General features: G+C 43.4%; 1 protein-coding gene across 1 annotated transcript; it reads right to left on the bottom strand.

Moving 5' to 3' along the window:
* Positions 1-243: 243 nt before the first annotated feature.
* Positions 244-22,564, bottom strand: LOC109571838 (cationic amino acid transporter 3-like). Its single transcript, XM_070771675.1, is given in 11 exon segments — positions 244-665; positions 828-936; positions 1,209-1,375; positions 1,574-1,773; positions 10,312-10,414; positions 10,517-10,656; positions 11,514-11,700; positions 12,658-12,816; positions 13,826-14,221; positions 16,603-16,710; positions 22,416-22,564. Coding segments are annotated over 9 exon segments (1,533 nt in total). The 5' UTR covers positions 14,196-14,221; positions 16,603-16,710; positions 22,416-22,564; the 3' UTR covers positions 244-567.
* Between the last annotated feature and the right edge of the window lie 1,814 nt (positions 22,565-24,378).

The following is a 24,378-nucleotide window of genomic DNA, read 5'->3' as shown; positions in this document are numbered from 1 at the left end:
GTCATTCTTAAACAAATTTCTTTCTTTTTTTTTTTTTTTTTTGCTACACCATTGGGCATGCAGGGTTTTGTTCCCCAACCAAGGGTTGAACCCATGCCCTCTGCACTGGGAGCGTGGAGTCTTAGCCACTGGACTGCCAGGGAAGTCTCTGGAGTATAACTCTTCATATAATTCGTCCTCAACTGAGTTTTCTCCAATGGGGCAGTCTCTGTGTTCTTGTTAGAAATAAGTACAAGAAGGTGCTTCTAATGTGCCCATAATAATTTATTTATTCCTCTAGTTGCTGCTTACATTGTGGCACTTCATGAAAATTCATCTTGCTGCACAGTTATGAAGCATACACTTATAAGTATGTATAGTATGCTTTTAAAAGTTTACCGAAAACTACATAATGGTCCAGTCACTTTCTCCACGAGCAACAAATACAGGGCTTTAGATGCCTCCACCTTCACAGTCCACTGAGGCTCACAGTGTCCCTTGCACCAGCAGATCCTCCAGGGCATGGAGGGATTCCACGCAGCATATACCTCCTGTGGTTAAGATGTCTCAGCACCAGGGATGTTTTTGTCAAGAGTCCGGGAGGTGGAGGCTGGTGGCTGGTGGCTGTTGATGATTGTTCCCTGACAGGCTGTGTCGGATCCCATATCCAAAGTATATGAGAAATCCTAGTAGGGAAATGAGACGATAAGAAGGAAATGTAGGTGCTCACCTCATTTACAAATGCCTAGTAGACCTTCTATGGGTTCTGATACAGTGTGGGGAGAAATCGTAGGAAGACGTTGGGTTCAGTCATTCAAGAAACCTCTTTATCCCAGAAAGCAACTTACCAATGGCATTCCAGATGCCAAACAGGTCCCAGGCCCCAGAGGTCGTCTGCATCATCAGGTAAACATTCACGAAGATGCTGACCAGTGGGAGGAGAGGCAGAGCAGGGACCTGTGGGCAGAGTCAGTTCATCACTGAACACAGCCCAGATGTCTGAAATGGAGACCCTACCCCCACGTGGGTGGGAGACTCCTGTCCTCCTCAGGCTGTGCATTCAGTTCCTACTGAGATTATGTATGCAAAGCCCTGAGTGTGAATCAGGGAAAAGTCCATTGGTTTCAGTAACTCCCCTCATTCCCTGTCTAGGAAAGGATATTTTGCCATCAAAGGATACAGACTTCATTCACTCAAGGTGGACACTTTGGACACATAAGCTCACTTACCCTGAATGGAAGAGGAGAGGGGTCCTGGGGCTGCCTCCAGATGATGATCATGACCCCAGTGGTGAGCAGCAGGAGCAGCACAGCCACTGTTGTGAGCACGGGGTCTCCAGAGAACACCTGGCTGGGCCACTGGACCAGGATCAGGCTCGGGATGGTCAGCAGAAGAACTGCAAAGATCAAGGAGGAGAAGAACAGGCTGGACCCAGAAAACAAAGATGTGGGGACCTCAGGTCACATCCCTCCCTGAAACCACCAGTATCAGGAAGGGCCATCGTATCTTCAAGACTCCTCCAGTGACAAAATACACACACTCACTCCATCCTGTCAATTTCAAAATATGACCAAAGAGACTTCCCAGTGCTCACCAAGCAGGAAGACACATCCATAGACAATCTGGGCAGATTTCTGGGTGGGGGTGGTGCTGATAGGCAACCACAGACTCTTTAGAGTGTTTGAGCTTCCTGCTTCAGGTTCAGAGTCCAAAGGATTTTCCATGACTAGAGGCTTCATCTGAATTTTGTCTTCTATTTTCTCATTCTTGCTAAAATTCCAGTCTGGCTGGTACCTGAATTCGAGATATTATAGGAATAGTAACAGCAGTCCCTACTCATTCAAAAACAGGCATCCTAACGCACCACTTTTCTGCTTTAAGCAGAGCAGTTTAGAAGGCCGAAGGAGGTGGCCGGTCAGGGCTGGCGGGGTGAGGCCAAGATGGCAGAGGAATAGGATGGGGAGACCACTTTCTCTGCCACAAATTCATTGAAAGAACATTTGAACACTGAGCAAACTCCACAAAACAAATTCTGAATGCTGGCAGAGGACATCAGCCACCCAGAAAAGCAGCTCTTTGTCTTCAAAGGGAGGTAGGACCAAATATAAAAGATAAAAAGAGAGACAAAATAGTTAGGGACAGAGATCCGTCCCAGGAAGGGATTCTTAAAAGAGAAGTTTCCAAACATCAGGAAACCCTCTCACCGGTGGGTCTTTGGGGGAGTTTTGGAATCTCAGAGGGCAACAAAACCTGGAGGAAAAATAAATAAAACCCACATGTTACGTCCCTAATGGCAACTCCCAGCAAAGAAGTACCCCAGATGCTTTCCTCTGCCACCAGCAAGGGGGGGCGGGGGGGGGGGGGGGCGGTGAATGGGGAGGAGCGGGCTGCATTGTTTAGGGTAAGGACCAGGCCTGAATGCCTTGAGGGCAATCTGAGGGAGCTAACGTGAGATAGTAACCTAAACTGTGGGATAGCTAGAGAGACAGAGGGAAAAAGAGAGAGAGAAAGAGAACTATCCCGTGAAAAGCCGGAACCTAAGGCACTGCCGGTCTGAGCACAGAATAAAGGACTGAGCAAATACCAGAGGATAGCTAGCTGGCTGTGGACCCAGCCATCCCCAGCTGGAGGCAGGTGGGGGGCAGCCAGAGCCGGAAAGGGGCAATCTCGGCCCCAGAGAGAGTATCCCCTACCAAACTGTGAAAAGGCTTCCAGTTTCTAACCAAGACTTCCTGAGATTCTTGGAGGTTAACATCCACCGGGAGGGTCGCAGCCAGAGATCAGCTCCCCAGAAAAGACATACCACACACCAGAGACTAGCGTGCCCCAGAAACCGAGAGGCTAGGACCTGGGAGGTGATAAGATGCACCACACCTTAGGAGAGTGTGCTCGCCAAGCACTTGGTCACTTGAGCTGCTCGGATAACAGAAGGGCACAAAACGTGGGCCCAACCGAGTCTGCCTTTGCAGAGTACACGAGAACCTGAACCTGAGCAGCTTAGACCTGGGAAGTGCCTGCAATCCGGGGCCCGCTCCCTGCACAGCAACCTGAAGCCTGAGCAGTGTAGACTGGGAAAGCACACACGCTGTGAGCAGGGGCAAACCCAGTGTGGCTGGGACACTGTGAGCACTCCCCACACACGCCAGTGATATTTGTTTGCAGTGTTCCTCCCTCCCCACAGCACGACTGAACAAGTGAGCCTAAACAAGAAACCACCTTCACCCCCTTGTGTCAGGTCAGAAATTAGACACTGAAGAGACCTGCAAACACAAGAAGCCAAATAAACACAGGGAACCGCTTTGGAAGTGACAGGTGCAACAGATTAAAATCCCTGTAGTTAACACCAACTACACTGGAAGAGGCCCATAGGTCTTGAGAAGTATAATGGAACAAAGAACTATCTGGAACTGAACTGACCCCACACTGCCCACAACAGCTCCAGAGAAACTCCTAGATATATTTTTACTATTACTATTATCATTTTTTTAATTAAAAAATTTTCCCCTTTTTAAAAATTCCTCTATTACTCCTTTAATTTTTATTTTTATAACCAACTATTACATCGCAAAAAGAGATCCTATTTTTAAGCAAACTTCATATACATTTCTTATACATTTTGTGATTTTTTAAAAATAATATTGTATTCTTGAGAGTCTAACCTCTACTCTAGCCTTTTAATCTTTGCTTTATGGTATTTGTTATCAATTTTGTACATTTAAGAATCTAATCTTCAGTACCCATTTTTACTTAGGAGTGTAATTACTGGCTTGATTACTTTCTCCCCCTTTTGACTCTCCTTTTTCTCCCCTAGGTCATCTCTATCTCCTCTCTCCCGTTTCTCTCCTCAACCCAACTCTGTAAATCTCTGTGTGTGTTCCAGGCTGTTGAGAACACTTATTGAACAGAATACGGCCTAAATCTATCTCTCCTTTTGATTCCCCCCTTTCTCCTCCTGCTCACCTCTATTTCCTTCCTCCCTCTTCTCTTCTCTGTGTAACTCTGTGAACCTCTCTGAGAGTTCCAGACTGTGGATAACACATAGGGAATTGTTTACTGGCTAGCTTGCTCTCTCCCCTTTTGATTCCCCCTCTTCTCCTCCTGGTCACCTCTATCTCCGTCCTCCCTCTTCTCTTCTCCATGTAACTCTGTGAACCTGTCTGGGTGTCCCTCACTGTGGAGAATGTTTTCACCATTAACCTAGAAGTTTTATCATCAGTGCTGTATGGATGGAGAAGTCTTGAGGCTACTGTAAGAATAAGACTGAAAACCAGAGGCAGGAGGCTTAAGCCCAAAACCTGAGAACACCAGAGAACTCCTGACTCCAGGGAACATTCATTGATAAGAGATCATCCAAAAGCCTCCATACCTACACTGAAACCAAGCACCACCCAAGAGCCAATAAGTTCCAGAGCGAGACATACCATGCATATTCTCCAGCAATGCAGGAATATAGGCCTGAGCATCAGTATACAGGCTGCCCAAAGTCACACCAAACCCATAGACATCTCAAAACTCACTACTGGACACTTCATTACACTCCAGACAGAAGAAATCCAGCTCCACCCACCAGAACACTGACACAAGCTTCCCTAACCAGGAAACCTTGAGAAGTTGCCTGTCCAACCCTACCCACAGAGAGGAACCTCCACAATAAAGAGGAACAACAAACTGCCAGAATACAGAAAGGCCACCACAAACACAGCAATCTAAATAAGATGAAAAGGCAGAGAATACTCAGCAGGTAAAGAAACATGATAAAAGCCCACCAAACCAAACCACAGAGGAGGAAATAGGGAGTCTACCTGAAAAAGAATTCAGAAAAGTGATAGCATATGGAATTTAGAAAGATGGAAACAATAACCCTGTGTACGAGACAGCAAAAGAGACACCGATGTATAGATCAATCTTATGGACTCTGTGGGAGAGGGAGAGGGTGGGGAGTTTTGGGAAAATAGCATTGAAACATGTATAATAACATGTATGAAACGAGTCGCCAGTCCAGGTTCGATGCACGGTACTGGATGCTTGGGGCTGGTGCACTGGGACGACCCAGAGGGAGGGGAGGGGAGGGAGGAGGGTGGAGGGTTCAGGATGGGGAGCGCGGGTGTGCCTGTGGCGGATTCATTTCGATGTTTGGCAAAACTAATAAAATATTGTAAAGTTAAAAAAAAAAAAAAAAAAAAGCCTGAGGTAAAAAAAAAAAAAAAAGAACCAAAATCTTGAAAACCAAGTGAAGTTACAGATAAATAGCCTGGAGACAAGGATTGAGAAGATCCAAGAAATGTTGAACAAGGACCTAGAAGAAATAAAAAAGAGTCAATCAATAATTAATAATGCAATAAATGAGATAAAAAACACTTTGGAGGGAACCGACAGTAGTTTAACAGAGGCAGAAGATAGGATAAGTGAGGTAGAAGATAGAATGGTAGAAATAAAGGAAGCACAGAGGAAAAAAGAATTAAAAGAAATGAGGACAACCTCAGGGACCTCTGGGACAATGTGAAACTCCCCAACATTCGAATCATAGGGGTCCCAGAAGAAGGCAAAAAGAAAGGCCGTGAGAAAATACTTAAAAAGATAATAGTTGAAAACTTTCCTAAAATGGAGAAAGAAATAGTGACCCAAGTCCAAGAAACCCAGAGAGTCTCAAACAGGATAAACCCAAGGCGAAACACCCCAAGACACATATTAATCAAATTAGCAAAGATCAAACACAAAAAATAAATATTAAAAGCAACAAGGGAAAAACAACAAATAACACATAAGGGGACTCCCATAAGAATAACAGCTGATCTTTCAGTAGAAACTCTTCAGGCCAGAAGGGAATGGCAGGACATACTTAAACTGATGAAAGAGAAAAACCTAAAACCCAGATAACTGTACCCAGCAAGGATCTCATTCAAATATTAAGGAGAAATCAAAAGCTTTACACACAAGCAAAAGCTGAGAAATTCAGCACCACCAAACCATCTCTTCAACAAATGCTAAACGATCTTCTCTAGATAGGAAACACAGAAACAGTTTATAAACTCGAACCCAAAACAACAAAGTAAATGGCAACGGGATCATACTTATCATAATTACCTTAAATGTAAATGGGTTGAATGTCCCAACCAAAATACAAAGACTGGCTGAACGGATACAAAAGGAAGACCCCTATATATGCTGTCTACAATGCTGCTGCTGCTGCTGCTGCTGCTGTGTACAATAGACCCACCTAAAAACAAGGGACACATACAGACTGAAAGTGAAGGGCTGGAAAAAGATATTTCACGCAAATGGAAACCAAAAAAAAAAAAAAAAAAATTCAGGAGTAGCAATATTCATATCAGATAAAAAAGACTTTAAAACAAAGGCTGTGAAAAGACACAAAGAAGAACACTATATAATGATCAAATGATCAATGCAAGAAGAAAATATAACAATTATAAATATATATGCATTCAACACAGGAGCACCGCAATATGTAAGGCAAATGCTAACAAGTATGAAAGGGGAAATTAACAGTAACACAATAATAGTGGGAGACTTTAATACCCCCCTCACACCTATGGACAGATTAACTAAACAGAAAATTAACAAGGAAACACAAACTTTAAAGAACACAATGGACTAGTTAGACCTAATTGATATCTGTAGGACATTTCACCCCAAAACAATGGATTTCACCCTTTTCTCAAGTTCACAAGGAACGTTCTTGAGGATAGATCACATCCTGGGCCATAAATCTAGCCTTGGTAAATTCAAAAAAATTGAAATTATTCTAAGCATCTTTTCTGACCACAATGAAGTAAGATTAGATGTCAAATACAGAGGAAAAAAATTTAAAAATTCCAACATATGGAGGTTAAACAATACGCTTCTGAATAACCAACAAATCATAGAAAAAATAAAAAAGAAATCAAAATATGCATAGAAATGACTGAAAATGAAATCACAACAACCCCAAACCTATGGGACACTGTAAAAGCAGTGGTAAGGGGAAGGTTCATAGCAATACAGGCTCACCTCAAGACACAAGAAAGAAGTCAAATAAATAACCTAACTCTACACCTAAAGCAACTAGAAAAGGAAGAAATGAAGAACTCCAGGGTTAGTTAAGCAAATAAATCTTAAAAATTAGGGCAGAAATAAATGCAAAAGAAACAAAAGAGACCATAGCCAAAATCAACAAAGCTAAAAGCTGCTTCTTTGAGAAGGTAAATAACATTGACAAAACATTAGCCAGGACTCATCAAGAAACAAAGGGGGAAGTATCCAATCAACAAAATTAGAAATGAAAATGGAGAATCACTGTAGACAATACAGAAATACAAAGGATCATAAGAGACTACTATCAGCAGCTATATACCAATAAGATGGACAGCTTGGAAGAAATGGGCAAATTCTTAGAAAAGTATAACTTTCCAAAACTGAACCTGGAAGAAGTAGAAAATCTTAACAGACCCATCACAAGCATGGAAATTGAAAATATATTCAGAAATCTTCCAGCAAAAAAAAGCCCAGATGGCTTCACAGCTGAATTCTACCAAAAATTTAGAGAAGAGCTAACACCTATCCTACTCAAACTCTTCCAGAAAAGTGCAGAGGAAGGTAAACTTCCAAACTCATTCTATGAGGCCACCATCACTCTAATACCAAAACCAGACAAAGATGCCACAGAAAAAGAAAACTACAGGCCAATATCACTGATGAACATAGATGCAAAAATTCTTAACAAAATGCTAGCAAACAGAATCCAACAACATATTAAAAAGATCACACATCACGACCAAGTGGGACTTATCCCAGGGATGCATGGATTCTTTAATATCCACAAATCAATCAATGTAATAGACCACATTAACAAATTGAAAGATAAAAAACATATGATTCTCTCAATAGATGCAGAGAAAGCATTTGACAAAATTCAACATACATTTATGATACAAAGTCTCCAGAAAACAGGCATAGAAGGAACATACCTCAACATAATAAAAGCTGTATATGACAAACCCACAGCAAACATTATGCTCAATGGGGAAAAATTGAAAGCATTTTCCCTAAAGTCAGGAACAAGGCAAAGATGCCCATTCTCACCACTACTATTCAACATAGTTTTGGAAGTTTTGGCCATGGCAATCAGAGCAGAAAAAGAAATAAAAGGAATCCAGATTGGAAAAGAAGAATTAAAACTCTCACTGTTTGCAGATGACATGATCCTCTACATAGAAAACCCTAAAGACTCTATCAGAAAATTACTAGAGCTAATCAATGAATATAGTAAAGTTGCAGGATATAAAATTGACACACAGAAATCCCTTGGATTCCTATACACTAACAATGAGAAAACAGAAAGAGTAGTTAAGGAAACAATTCCATTCACCATTGCAATGAAAAGAATAAAATACTTAGGAATATATCTACCTAAAGAAACAAAAGACCTATATATAGAAAACTATAAAACACTGCTGAAAGAAATCAAAAAGGACACAAACAGATGGAGAAATATTCCTTGTTCATGGATTGCAAGAATCAATATAGTGAAAATGAGTATACTACCCAAAGCAATCTATAGATTCAATGCAATCCTAATCAAGCTAGCAATGGTATTTTTCAGAGACCTAGAACAAATGATTTCACAATTTGTATGGAAATACAAAAACCTCAAATAGCCAAAGCAATCCTCAAAAAGAAGAATGGAAATGGAGGAATCAACCTGCCTGACTTCAGACTATACTACAAAGCTACAGTCATCAAGACAGTATGGTACTGGCACAAAGACAGAAATATAGATCAATGGAACAAAATAGAAAGGCCAGAGATAAATCCATGCACATATGGACACCTTATCTTTGACAAAGAAGGTAAGAATATACAATAAAGAAAAGACGATCTCTTTAACAAGTGGTGCTGGGAAAACTGGTCAACCACTAGTAAAAGAATGAAACTGGAACACTTTCTAAGACCATACACAAAGTTAAACTCAAAATGGATTAAATATCTAAATGTAGGACCAGAAACTATAAAACTCCTAGAGGAAAACATAAGCAAAACACTCTCTGACATAAATCTCAGAAAGATCCTCTATGACCCAACTCCCAGAGTAATGGAAATAAAAGCTAAAATAAACAAATGGGACCGAATTAAACTGAAAAGCTTTGCACAACAAAGGAAACCATAAACAAGGTGAAAAGACAGCCTTCAGAATGGGAGAAAAGAATAGCAAACAAAGCAACTGATAAAGAATTAATCTCAAAAATGTACAAGCAGCTCCTGCAGCTCAATTCCAGAAAAATAAAGGACCCAATCAAAAAATGGATCAAAAAACTAAACAGACATTTCTCCAAAGAAGACATACAGATGGCTAACAAACACATGAAAAGATGCTCAACATCACTCATTATCAGAGAAATGCAAACCAAAACCACAATGAGGTACCAAATCACGCTGGTCAGAATGGCTGCTATCCAAAAATCTACAAACAATAAATGCTGGAGAGGGTGTGGAGAAAAGGGAACCCTCGTACAATGTTGGTGGGAATGCAAACTAGTACAGCCACTATGGAGAACAGTGTGGAGATTCCTTAAAACACTGGAAATAGAACTGCCATATGATCCAGAAATCCCACTGTTGGACATGCATACCGAGGAAACCAGAACTGAAAGAGACATGTGTACCCCAATGTTCATCACAGCACTGTTTACAATACCCAGGACATGGAAGCAACCTAGATGTCCATCAACAGACAAATGGATAAGAAAGCTGTGGTACATATACACAATGGAATATTACTCAGCCATTAAAAAGAATACGTTTGAATCAGTTCTAATAAGGAGGGTGAAGCTGGAGCCTATTATACAGAGTGAAGTAAGGCAGAAAGAAAAACAGCAATATAGTATACTAATACATATATATGGAATTTAGAAAGATGGTAACAATAAACCTATATGTGAGACAGCAAAAGAGACATGGATGTATAGTACAATCTTTTGGACTCTGTGGGAGAAGACGAGCGTGGGATGATCTGAGGGAATAGCATTGAAACATGTATATTATCATATGTGAAACAGATCACCAGTCTAGGTTCGATGCATGAGACAGGGTGCTCAGGGCTGGTAGACTGGGATGACCCAGAGGGATGGGATGGGAAGGGAAGTGGGAAGGGTGTTCAGGATAGGGAGTACGTGTAAACCCATGGCTTATTCATGTCAATGTATGGCAAAAACCACTCCAATATTGTAAAGTAATTAGCTTCCAAAAAAAAAAAAAAAAAAACAACCTGAAGAGGATGAACTGCCATTGAGTCTTTAGGAACATAAGAGACCCAGTCAGGGTGCAGTGGAGTCTCACCTGAGGACAAGGACAAAAAACGCCACCAAGGAGTAAACCATCAGGTGTCCAACCGACATGAGCTCCACCAGATTACTGAACTCAAAGAGCAACGCCATGATCCCTAGAATGAGGGCACGAACGAGATGGGGGTCGGCAGTGAAAAACCACTGGACGTACCCAGATAAGGAACGGGATCAAAGGAGGAGTGGGTTCTGTTGCTCACCTGCGAGAATTCCAGAGGACACGACAGCCATGACAGGGGTCTTCATGAGGGCATGGGTCCGGGCAAGTCCTCGGGAAAGGAGCCCGTCCTCTGCCATTTCCTGGATCACCTGAGGCACGGGGAACAAGGAGCTCTGCAGTCTGGAAGGGACGGTGGGAACACGGGTGGGGATGTTGAGAAGCAGGAGAGACCAGGGCTCTGGCTCCCTAGTCTACCTCGGTAAGGGATCTTTCCCTCTCGTCCCTCAATGCCAAGGGCTGAAACACCTGAGCATCTGACAGTTCATGGAGAGAAGGGCTTGACACTGACCTGTATAAAAGAAAACAGGATGCCAACTGCCACGACATATCTGGCAGGGCCCCACCCAACATGGAGGAAAGCCTGTGGAAAGGGGCTGTCAGGTTGAATTTGGTAGTAGGGCACCATGAGAGTGAGAGTCGCTGAGACACCAAAATACACCAAAAACCAGGTGAAGACTGTGGTCGTGATGCTGATGGGGATGGAGCGATGAGGATTTGGGACTTGTTCCCCTGCAGGGTGGGCAAATATCTCGGGTTAGGAAAACACTGATGGCACAGCAGAAAATCCACTTTCTTCTTGAACTTTCAAAAGGTTTTCAAAATCTTCTATCAACCCCTATGCCCAAGGGCAGCCCAATCCCCTGATGGGACACACAATGACCCAGTTACATTTAGTGACAATGTCATCAAAACCCACAAACGAGTAGAAACATAGAGCTGCTCCATGGAGAATTCCATCATAGTCGAAGGGCACAAACCCTCCAGAACCCAGAGGGCCCAAGCTACAGTGAGAGAAGAAGCAAGAAAGACCATGAGGGGGGTGCGTTCAGTCATCTCTATGGGACTTCAGAGTTAATGCCACAAGACCTGGGCTCCAGGACCTCGTTATCCAGATCCACCAGCCCAGATCTCTTTAGTCCCTGCCAGATTCCCAGCTCTGCACCAGCCCCAACAAGCATGACAAGGACCAAGAGCACCTTCCTGACTTATAGATGTCACCGGATTCAGACGTGTTCAATGTGTAGTCCTGTTCCATGAGCTTCCAGTTGTGCAGGTCTCCCTTAATGAAGCCAGAGAGGATGATGAAGCTGAGAACCAAAAGGTTGATGCCTGTGGATATTTTTCCAACCAGGACTGATTCACGAGCTCCCAGAACCAGTACTCCTGTGGGAAAGATGGAATATGAGACATTCCAAGATAGCCAAATCAAATCCATAGACATAGAAAGCAGACTAGTAGTTGCCAGAGGTTAGGGGGCTGTAAGATTAAGATGGATAGTCTGTCTTTGCTCGCTGGGTACTGGGTTTCATTTTGCTATGATGAAAATGTTTGAAGCTAGATGAAGGTGATTGTTATATGTCTTGAATGCCCTAAGTACCACTGAATTGCATACTTTAACATGGTTAGTTTCTTACTGTGGCCATTATCATATAATATGGGCTCAGTCACTCAGTCGTGTCTGACCCCTTGACCCATGGATTGTGGCCTGCCAGGTTCCTCTGTCCATGGAATTTTCCAGGCCAGATTACTGGAGTGGGTTGCCATTTCCTACTCCAGTCACATAATACACACATCTACCAAAGCATCATGATGTTCACCTTCAGCTTACATAATGTTGTATGTCAAGTATATATCAATAAAGCTAAGGAAAAATAATAAAATGGCTAATTTTATGCTATGTTAATTTCCTCCCAATTGAAAAAAGTCTCAGTAGAGAGGAAGAAACTTGTCACTCTAAGTAAATGATGCTCAGCTGGGGGTGATTTGGGTCCCCAAGGGACATTTGGCAATGTCTGGAGACACCCGAATTGTCACAACTTGGGAAATATGAATCACAGGTGTTTAGTGAATGAAGTCCAAAGATGCTACACACCTGACAGTGATTGATTAAGAAAATCCTGCAGTGCCTGCATCAGCCTCCAACACCAAAGGCTGTTTCAGCCTGGAAGGTCAGTAATGCCAAGGGTGGGAAACAACGCTCTACATCTTGACTTCCTGTCTTTCGTATCCCAGACCTTAATTTCTAGTTCCCACAGTTCCTCCACCTCACACCTTTCCCACCCTAGTTCCCCCACCGCCCCACATCCCAGTTTTCCCATCCTAACTTGGATCCCCTCTCACCTGTGAGCAACAGCACCAGGGACAGGGCGACAAAGTCTGGATACTTGGTCAGATAGTAGGGCATATATGGAGAGAAAGTTCCTTCTAAGGCCTGAAAGATGTAGTTCCCAATATGGCTGTCGAATGTGATGCTCCAGGCCCTGGCCACGCTGCCCGTGACTGCAGCAGAATAAGAAGGAACATTCATTGACAAATATAAATTGGACCCCCGTATAAACCAAGACCCCTTCGTGGATCACAGCCTTGTCGTGGTGAAGGGCTAGCATAGCTCAATAAAACTATGAGCCATGCCATGCAGGACCACTCAAAATGGACAGGTCACAGTGAAGAGTTCTGACAAAACATGGGCCACTGGAGAAGGAAATGGCAACCCACTCCAGTATTCTTGCCAGGAGGACCCCATGGACAGCATGAAAAGGCAAAAAGTTATGATGCCCGAAGAGGAGGCCCCCATGTCAGAAGGTGTCCAACATGGGAAAGGTTGAAGGTAAAAGGAGAAGGGAGTGGCAGAGGATGAGATGATTGGACAGCATCAATGACTCAGTGAACATGAGTTTGAGCAAATTCCAGGAGAGAGTGGAGGACAGAGGAGCCTGGCGTGCTGTAGCCCATGGGGTTGCAAAGACTTGGACACAGTTTAGTGATGGAACAACAACAAATACACAAAGTCATGTATGTTGCGAAACAAATACAAAATACCAAATCTCAGAGAGCTTCTTTTCATGGGGTGGGGGAAATAGACCCAGATAATTCTAAAATAGATAAACTATTTAATGTTAGTGGGAGATCAAAGTTATGCAAGAAAACAGGGAAGTGGGAGCAAGAGGTCTGGGTGATGAGGATTAAAATTTTAGTTCAAATGCTAATGGAAACTCTATGAAGGCAACCGCTAAGCAGAGACTTCAGTATGGTGAGGGGATAAGCCTGTGGGCCATGCCTCCCTCTCACCCACTCCCTACAGTGCCCTTTCCTCTGGGTTCTTGGTCCATCATTTAAGGAAAGTAGGGGAGAGCTGAGAAGAATGAAGTTGTGGACTTTTCCTGATGTTATTTCCCTCCTCCCCTCACAGAGTGGATGACACAGTTCTCATGCACGACCGAAGAGCCAAACGCCTGCTCCTGGTCTCTCGAACTTCAGCCCCACACCTACCCCACACCCATCCCCTCACCAATGACATAGGACAGTATGAAGTTACAGGCAATGACGAAAGCCCACAGTTATCCCATGCTGATATAGCTGTAGAGATACGCAGAACCGGTCCACGGGACCCGTGTCCCAAACTTGGCATAGCAGAGCCCAGACAACACAGAAGACACAGCAGCCACCAAGAAGGAGACGAGGATCGCTGGTCCAGCGATGAACATGGCCACTTCTCCCACCAGGATGTACATGCCAGCCCCCAGGGTGCTGGCCAAACCGAAGGCCACCAGCTTCAGGGTGTTCAGAGGAGCCGTGGGACTCTCAGAAATCTCAGTGGGCTCCAGCAGCCACCTGCAGACCAGCTTCTGACCAAAGTGGTGGAGATCCTGACACCACATCCTGGATGGAGTTGAGGAGCCGTGATCTGCTGAGGAAACAAGACACAAAGCCATCAGCAAGGTCCACCCGCCCTTAGCCCTGGGAGTCCAATTCCACGGAGCAGTGGAGCGATGAGGGGCAGGTGGTAAAAGGACATTTGGGACAAGGTCTCCATCTCTGAGCTTTGGTTTCTTCAAACACAAAGAAATCTTCTCACATGTTTCAAAGTTACTGGAAAGGCTTTTTAAAAAGAAGTGAGGTGGAGAGGATCAGGTCTCCCCCAAAATTGCCACTTGGAATATGGATTGTTTGGTGTGTGTATATGCTCACTCCTCTATGACTCTTTGAGACCCCATGGACTGCAGCCTGCCAGGCTCCCCTGTTGTGAGATTCTCCAGGCAAGAATGCTGGAGTGGTTTGCCATGATCTCTCCCAGGTGATCTTCCTGACCCAGGGATCAAACCTGAGTCTCCTGTGTCTCCTGCATTGGCAGGTGGACTCCTTACCACTGAGACCCCTGGGAAATCCTTGGATTGTCTTGAGCTGAAGGCAATTAAGACCTGCAGACTCAGGAAATGCTTTCTGTCTCTCCCTTAACTGCTCAAATATACATGTACAAGCACAAACATACATCCACTTATTGTTCCACAATATATAGACTTTTAAAAAAAATTGAAGGTTTATGGCAACTGTATGTTGTCAGATGATGGTTATCAATTTTTCTTTTTACAAATACAGTGTCCTAAAATTACAGAATCTGAAGGAATAAGGAAACCTGGAGCCTGGAAGGCTACAGTCAAAGGTATTGTAAAGAGTCAGACAAGACTGAGCGACTAAACAAGAACAACAGGATTGGCGAAGCTTGGGTTCCCCCGAGAGTTGGGAGAAGTTAGAAGGGGGTCATTTAGAATGTCAGGAGAGTTAACCTCAGTCCATTTACCTATTTTGTGGCAACAAAGATCTAATTATAAGATAGCATTATAATCTAGAAACCCAAGTTTTAGGCCACTTTCCAACCCCCAACTTAAATAAAGGCCAGACATGGTCAAAACAAACCCCAGTTTTCCTTTTTTGGCCCATCTGGCTTTTGAAGGGAATCCTCCCGGGTTGAGCTTCCCTGGGGGCTCAGACAGTAAAGAATCTGCCTGCAGTGCAGGAGACACAGATTCGATCCCTGGGTGGGGAAGATGCCCTGGAGAAGGGAATGGAAACCCACTCTAGTATCCTTGCCTGGAGAATCCCATGGACAGAGGAGCCTGGTAGGCAACAGTCCACAGGGTTGCAAAGAGTTGCACATGACTTAGTGACTAAACAACAGCTACAACAAAGTGGGAGCAATTTGGTGGCTGTGGTGGTAGGTGCTGTGCCTTGATTCCAGGCGTGGTTCTCCCAAAGTTGATGAGGAAGCTCTGCTTGGGTGAGGGACAAGCTGGGAGTTGCGTTTAGGCAAAATGGGAGAAATGGGGAGAGGGGCAAGAAAAAGATAACTGGGGCTCCTTCATTGAGCAGACCTAGATTAACCCCTGCAGGTTTGGAAAGAGAACAAAGCAGAGAGTGAGAACAAGTTCTCCTGTGAGAGAGAGTCAGAAATCTCCAGCCAGCAGTTTGGGGAGACCTGCAGTTTACCTTGAAATCCTGGGTTTCACCCGCAAATGATCTCGGAGAGAGAGAGAGCCGTGAGTGCTGGCTTAGTTCTCTGCCCAAGAATTGGGCTCGAGTATGCAGTATGAAAACCAGGACCCCTAGTTGCCAGTACATCGGGGACTAGAAACTAGAAACAAGGTTCTCCTGGTTCTAGTACCGAGTTAAAAAAAAAAAAAAAGGCATTTCTCCAGGAGGCAAAAATTAAAAATATAGTAAAAGTGTATTACTAGAGACATAGCACAGTCGTGAGGGAGCACACAGAGGAAAAGTTTGTTTAGTTAAGACAGAAGCCAGGCAGAGCTCACACTCAAGAGAAAGGCTGTGGGAGTCCTCCCGAAGGAGGAGGAGCCCCATAAAGAGACTGTTAAATCGCCTATGCAGGGCAGTTCTTCCCGTCTTTGTTTACCTTGGCCAATTACCTGGTTTCTTTTTCCACACCTGACCTGCCATAGGACCCTCCCTGACAGGTATGTGCAGCTATTTTTCTAGATGGATTCCAGCACACAGGCCTGTGAGGGCCTGGACATCACCTATTATGAGATGGCACCCCCTCCTTTTTACACCCTAAGGAGTCTTTCTGCACATGTATTGTGCCCCAAAGATAGAAAATATGTGACCTCTTGATCTTTTATACACACAGGGTTTAGCCCCTTTCTGTCCCTGCCATGATTGTTATAGTAAAATGTCCACAGCAGGCAAAGTCCAGCTATTTACTCTGTTCCTGGCATTTCCATCTCCAAGTGCAAACAGAAGTCTAGTGTAAATACCTAGCCTGGACCTCACCTGCCTCGTTCCTCAGGAAATGTAAACAGAAGGCTAGTTGTAGATGGAGTTCTTTCTCCTGTTCATCTACCCTTCCTATGTCTTCTTTGCAGGCTCTAGACAGAGAACCTAGGAGGATAGAGGACAAGATTATCTGCCCCAAGAACAATAAAGTTTAAATGCTTCTACAATATGATGAGGGCTTGCCTGGTGGCTCAGATGTAAAGAATCTGCCTGCAATGCATAAGTTCCCAGTTCCATCTCTGGGTCAGGAAGATCTCCTGGAGAAAAGAATAGCAACCCACTCCAGTATTCTCACCTGAGTAATCCCATGGACAGAGGAGCCTCGCAGGATATAGTCCGTGGGGTCACAAAAGAGCCAGACACAACTGAGTGACTAAACAACAACAAATATATATATATATATATATATATATATATATATATATATATATACATACACATACATATATATTCATACATGCATACAATGGAATGAAACTCAGCCATGAAACATGTAACAATGATACTTGCAGCAGTATGGACCTAGAGCTTATCATAATTACTGAAGTAAGTCAGAAAGAGAAAGACAAATACCATATGATATCACTTATATGTGGAATCTAAAATACAACCCAAATGAACCTATCTATGAGACAGAAAGAGACTCACAGATATAGAGACCAGACATATAATGGCCAAGGGAGAGGGAGAAGGAAGGATTGGGAGTTTGGGATTAGCACATGCAAACTCTTCTATATAGATAAACAACAAGATCCTACTGTATAGCACAGGCAACTATAATCAATATCTTGTGATAAATGTCATTGAAAAGAATATATCATTATATATGTATATCTGAGTCACTTTGCTGTAAAGAAGAAATTATCTCAACACTGTACATCAACTATACTGCAATAAAATGAAAAGAAAATAGTTCACATTGAAGCAGCCAAGAAGTGAGAGTCTAAATTAAAAAAAAAAAAGACATCTAAAATACGCATTAGGGATTTAGTAGTAAGCAGCACTCCCCTCTTAAACAATAGCAGGACATTTGGAATCCAACCCACATATATTATATTGAAAAAAATTCCACATTGGTTTTAAAACATCTGACTTTTTAAACAACTGTAATATAAAAGGAGAAAACATACAGAGTTTAAAATAATATAAGGACAGAGACTTAAGCCATGAGAATGGCATGTCTGATATCACATGGTATAGAATTTTCTTCTTGTTGAGTCACTCAGTCATGTCTGACTCTTTTGTGGCCCCATGGACTGTAACATGCCAAGTTCCTCTGTCCATGGGGTTTCTCAGGCAAGAATACTGGAGAGGGTTGCTATTTCCTCCTTTAGGGGATCTTCCTGTCCCAAGGGTCAAACCCACGTCTCCTGCTTTGGCAGGCAGGTTCTTTACCACTGATGCACCAGGGAAGCCCAGTAGACCACCCCAACTGACAGGCAGTCTCTTCCTGTTATGATTCATGAGAGAGTCACTCAGGTCCACCTCTGCTGCTTTCTCCCCACCCTCTCATCTTTTCAACATAATTTCCCATGTTTTTAATTCATCTCACGGTGACTGCAGTAACTGTCAGAGGTAGGCTGTTTCTTTTCCTGTTCTTTTTCCTTTTTCATTCAACAGTTACCCTGTGTTTCCAAGTGAGTGTCCTGATCATTATCCCTCCCCAACTTCCCTGCCCTCTGCCCTCTATCTCTCAAATACTAACATCTTTTCATTTTTATGTACTTCCAAAAGAGTCTGAAATTGTTACTCAATTCTATAACCATCGCTGAGTTTGAGTACTTTGTGTTTACATTATATGTGAATATTTTACATTGATGTTGAGTTCACTGTGACCTGTGATTCACAGTTGATAACCTGCCTCCCCTCACGCCTACCCCACTCCTCCAGGGTTCAGCATGTTAGTCCTCCCATCTGTGCCTCCTCTTCCTGCCTCTTTTCTGTCTCAGATGGAAACACTTCTTCGTCTCACTCTATTTCTCTCTTGCCTTCTGCCCCCTCCCCCGTGCATGCTGATTTTGACATGAATTCATCACTGTGCCTTGGGCTAGTGGCTTTCCTTTCTTGGTTGCATTTGGAAACCAATCCAAATACCAAAGCCAGGCTAGCCCTGACAGAATGGAAATTAAATCGCAGGGGAGTTGAGAGAAAATCATGTGACCTGGGAAGAGGATGAAAAAATTCCCAATCTCAATATCGTCAAAGATTCTTCCATTATGAGGGGACCCTCTCGGGAACACGCATACACACACACCACGAGTTTTCTCCATTGTCTTGTAAACGAAAGGAGTCTAGAAATAAATGTAGTTTTTTCGTGTTTGTTGATATTCTTACTTTTTGGACTTCCCTGGTGGCACAGTGGATGAGAATCCACCAGCTAATGCAGGGTACATAGATTCAATTCCTGGTCTGGGAAGATCCCACGTGCCATGGAGCAACTAAGCCTGTGCTCCACAACTACTGAGCCTGTGCTCCACAATAAGGGAAGCCACCGCAAGAAGCATGCACACCAAAGCAAAGAGTAGCCCCCTCACCACAACCAGAGAGAAAGCCCACATGCAGCAACTAAAACCTAGTGTGGCCAACATTTTAACAGTTTTTTTTAAATCAAATGTTTTGTAAAATTTGCCAGTGAAACTATCTTTTTTTGTGTTGAGAGGTTTCTGATCACTGATTTAACCTCCTTACTTGTTTGTTATTCGTATTGTTTATTTTATCCTGATTTTGTCTTGATATGTTGGATGCTTCTAAAAATTTGGTCTGTTTCTTCTAGGTTATCCAATTTGTTGGCATATAGTTTTTCATAGTAGTTTCTTATAAGACTGTGTATATTTAAAGTACCGTTTATAATATCTCCTTTCTGATTTTATTCATTTGAGTGTTCTCATTTTAATTTTTTTTAATTATTCATTTTAATTGGAGGCTAATTACTTTACAGTATTGTAGTGGTTTTTGCCATACATTGACATGAGGCAGCCACGGGTGTATTGCTTTACAATGTTGTGTTAGTTTCTACGACACAAAGAAGTGAATCAGCTCTGTTGCTGTTCAGTCACTCAGTCGTGTCTGACTCTGTGCCACCCCATGAACTGTAGCCCATGAGGCTCTTCTGTCCATGGGATTTTCCAGGTAAGAATACTGGAGTGGGTCGTGATTTCCTTCTCCAAGGAATCTTCCCAACCCTGGGATCAAACCGGCATCTCCTGCATTGGCAGGTGGATTCTTTACTGCTGAGCCACAAGGGAAGGAAGCCCAGTGAATAGCTATATGTATACATATGTCCCCTACCTACTGGGAGTCCCTCCCATCCCATCCCCCATCCCAACCCTCTAGGGCATCACAGAGCTGCAAGCTGAGGTGCCTGTGCCCTCTGCAGGTTCCTGTTAGCTTTCTGTTTTGCACATGTAGTGTAAACATGTCAATCCTAATCCCCCAGTTTGTTCAACCTTCTCCTTCTCCCACTGGGTCCATATGTCAGTGAACTGTCACCTCACAGAAGTCAGAATGGTCACCATTGGAAAATCTACAAACAATAAATGGTGGAGAGGATGTGGAGAGAAGGGAACTCTACTGCACTGTTGGTGGGAAAGTAAGCTGACACAGGCACTATGGAGAACAGGATGGACATTCCTGAACAAACTAGGAATAAAACTACCATATGACCTGGCAACCCACAACTGGGCATAAACCCTGAGAAAACCAAAGTCAAATCAAACCAAATCACAAAGGTACATGTACGTGAATGTTCTTTGCAGCCCTGTTTACAACAGGCAGGACATGGAAGCAACCTGGATGTCTATAGACAGATGAATGGATAAAGAAGATGTGGTACATATAGGCAATGAAGTATTACTCAGCCATAAAAAAGAATGAATGTGAGTCACTTGTAGTGAGATAAATAAACTAGAGTCTGTTATACAGAGTGAAGAAACTCAGAAAGAGAAAAACACATATTGTATATCATGCATATGTATGGAATCTAAAAAATAGGACAAATGAACCTATTTATAGGGAAGGAATGGAGATGCAGATGTAAGAACAAACTTGTGGACACAGTTGAGGGAGGAGAGGGTGGGACGAACTGAGAAAGTAGTGCTGACATTTATACACAACTGTGTGTGAAACAGATAGCTTGTGGAAGCTGCTGTAGAACACGGGGAGCTCAGCCTGGAGCTCTGTGGTGACCTAGAGGGATGGGGACATATACATATAATTATGACTGAGCCTCCTTGTTTTAAACAGAAACCAACACAACAGTGCAAAGCAATTACCTCCAACTAAGAAAAAAAAATTGTAAACATTAAAAAAATACAGTATTATTAAATTTGGGGAAATAAAAAAAAAAAGGAAAAACAGATGGCCTCCCAAGTGCCTGGAGGGAGGGAGGACTAATCTTCATTCTGAATCAGAAACGAGAGACTGTGTTTTCAATCCTTTGGGACATACAATGTCTCCCCATTACACTTGCTCTGCAAGGCTATGCTGACTCAGTGAACATGAGTTAAGGTCAGGGGGCTTCTGTCCATGTTACTCTAAGGTCCAAGTTGAGCATTATGGTTGAGGGTAAGCATTCAAAGTGTCATGAAGCTATGATTAGCATCGTGGCCCCACGAACACCTCTCTGCCCCTGAACAAGTTATATACTTCTCCAGACCTGTGTTTCCTTCTGTTCAAACGCTGCAGATGAACCTTAAGCCCTGTCGTTAGGAACATAAAATGGTGCAGTTGCTATGGATAAAGTATGGTGGTTCCTCAAAAAAAAAACAAAACTGAAATTACCATCATGGTTGGGCAATCCCACTTCTCAGCGTACACCCAAAAGAACTGAAAGTGAAGTCACAGGACACATTTGCACACCCATGTTTGTAACAGCTTTGTTCACAATAGCTGAAAGATGAAAGCAACCCAAACGGCCATCCATGAAAAATGGATGAACAGAAAGTGATGTGTGCCAACAGAGGAATATTATTCAGGAATAAAAAGACAGGAAATTCTGACCCATGCTACAATAGGGACAATACCCTTGTGGACAAGAGACTTGAGGACAATATGCTAAATGATAAAAAGGCAGTCTCCAAAAGACAAATACTGTATGGTTCACTTCAATGAAGTACCTGATATAGTCAAATTTACAGAGACAGAAATAGATTGGTGGTTTAATACAGACTGGGTGAGAGGAAAAATAGGAAGTCGTTGGTAAATGAGAATCTGGTTTCAGTTTTACAAGACGAAAATATTTCTGCAAATTGGTGTCACAGCTGTGTAAACTTACCCAATATTGCTGAACCGTTCATTTAAAAACGGTGAAGATGGCAAATTTATGCGTATTTTACCACAATTAAAAAAAAATGATGCCAGTGATAAACAGGAGAGCCAGCTTCACAGAGTTCCTGAGTGTACACAACTCCAAGGTAACTTAACATGAAACACCAGTGAGTCGTCCTCAGCGGAATGCTCAGCTCCTAGATGAGGCATCAGCAGACATGGAGGGCAGAAAGGAGACAGGAGACTGAAGGCAGTGGTACTCAAATCACAAACTCTATGTGAGAGTCATCTGAGTGTTGAGTGAGCACCAGTCTAAAACCAGTCGAAGAGCCTTTGCACATAGATCCCATCTCTCCCAGCCCCTCCTCTTCTCACACAAACACAATAGCTCCCAGCTTCTTCTCCTTTCATCTGGAAAACAGGTCTCTCCACACTCAGGCTGGAGCCGGGCTGACCCCTCTGCACTCTGGGGTTGCAGAGGTCTCTTTGGGAGGATGTGAACTCAGCACCCAGTCTCCTAAAGAAGAGGGTGACCCGAGACTTACTGGATCCTTGGAGCAGAGCCTGGAGCACTGGGTCAGTCAGGGAGGCTGAGGGTAAATTGCGCAGGGCTGGACCCGATGTTTGTCCAAAAACCAAAGAGCGAAGTCCCTGAGCACAGAAGACAACCCTTACCCCCTGGGTAGTTGGGGTGGGGAGGAGGCTGGGAGGACCGGAAGCTTATGCAAAGTTCCTGTCAGCCCTTAACATGTCTGTGATTACCGTCACGAGATTTTCAAAGTTGTTTTAACTGGGGTAACATACAAATGACATCTCCCTCATAGCCCAGTCGGTAAATAATCTGTCTGCAATGCAGGATACCAGGTTGGATTCCTGGATTGGGAAGATCCTCTGCAGAAGGGATAGGCTACCTACTCCAGTATTCTCCCCTGGAGAATCCCATACACAGAGGAGCCTGGCAAGCTAAAGTGCATGGGATCGCAAGAGTCGGACATGACTTAGCGACTAAACCATCACCACTGTACAAATAACAGGAAATTGACAATTTTAACCCTCTTTAAGTAATCAGTTGAGTCATGTCATAACAAAAAGCAGAGTCCGGCTGTTGGCTCCTCAAAAGCCATTAAGAATACTGGAGGACGGAATACAGGTTGGTGGAAGGAAAGTTTGCTTTATTTTGGATGCCAGCAATGGGCGGGGGGCAGAGGGGGGCGGTGGTTATACTACTGCCAAAGGTCAACTCCCCTGCCCACCCCAACAAGCTGACAGTAACAGCTTCGGTGGGTTTTCCTGGTAGTTGAACTGGTAAAGATTCCACCTGCAGTGCAGGAGATAGTGCTTCAACTTCTGGGTCAGGTAGATCGCCTGGAGAAGGAATAGGCTACCCATTCCAGTATACTTGGGTTTCCCTGGTGGCTCAAAGAGTGAAGAATCTGCCTGGAATGCAGAAGCCCTGGGTTCTAACCCTAGGATGGGAGAATCCCTGGAGGAGGGCATGGCAACCCACTCCAGTATTCTTGCCTGGAGAATCCCATGGACAGAGGAGCCTGGTGGGCTACAGTCCATAGGTTTGAAAAGAGTCAGACATGCCTGAGCAGAGCACAAGAGCTTTTATAGACTCAGAGAGGGTGATACATTTAGAAACAGCACAGTTCACTCTGACAGTCATCTTGAAATTGGTCATCAGTGAGCTGACCAGCATTGTCTTGACTGTTTTAGGTACACTTAAACTTCAGCAACAAGGTCAGCTTGTTCCCATTTCCTTGAGGCCAGTTCTCAGAATTGGGGCACCTGTTGTCATGGCTACATTCTGGTCATCAGTTAGTTAACTTCTTCCAGCTGGTGCAAATATCTGTATCTACATGCTCTCAGAATATTTTCTGTAGCCTTTGAGAAGGAACTAAAGGTCCTTGACTATGCTTAATCACTCTATTATTATTATTATGTGTTCTCCTTTGACTGTTTTCCTTTGTTTCTGCATGCTCTCCCTTCTTGGAGTAAATTTATTCTTTTGATAAGCGTTTACCACAGACAGAAGGCAGGCAGAGGACATGGGGTCAACGACCTGCCCCATTTCCATGTTAAGTACATTCACATTTTGTGCGACCAAACCCCAGGACTTTTTTTCCTCTGGCAAAACAGAAATTCTGTACACATTCACCAACAATTCCCCCTTTTTCCTTCCCCAGCTCCTGGCAACACCATTCTACTTTCTCCCTATGAATCTGACCACGCTGACCACTTCATTTCAGTGGAACCATCCAATATTTGTCCTCTCTTGTCAGCCTTATTTTACTTGTATAATGTCCACTAGGTGTGCCCATGTTGTAGCATCTATTATAGTCTATTCCTTTTAAATGCGGAATATACTGTGTTATTGGTACCTACCACATTGGCTTAACCATGCTTTGGTCAATAGGCACTTGGGTTGCTTTCATGTCTTAGTTACTGTGAATAATGGTGTTGTGAACACGACTGTACACATGTCTCTTCCCAAGTGTGATTTCA

This window comes from Bos indicus, chromosome 18 (genome assembly GCF_029378745.1).
Source record: "Bos indicus isolate NIAB-ARS_2022 breed Sahiwal x Tharparkar chromosome 18, NIAB-ARS_B.indTharparkar_mat_pri_1.0, whole genome shotgun sequence".
In the NCBI taxonomy this organism is placed as follows: Eukaryota; Metazoa; Chordata; class Mammalia; order Artiodactyla; family Bovidae; genus Bos; species Bos indicus.
The sequence above is the reverse complement of the archived record's forward strand: the minus strand, read 5'-3'. Positions and strand labels throughout refer to the sequence as shown.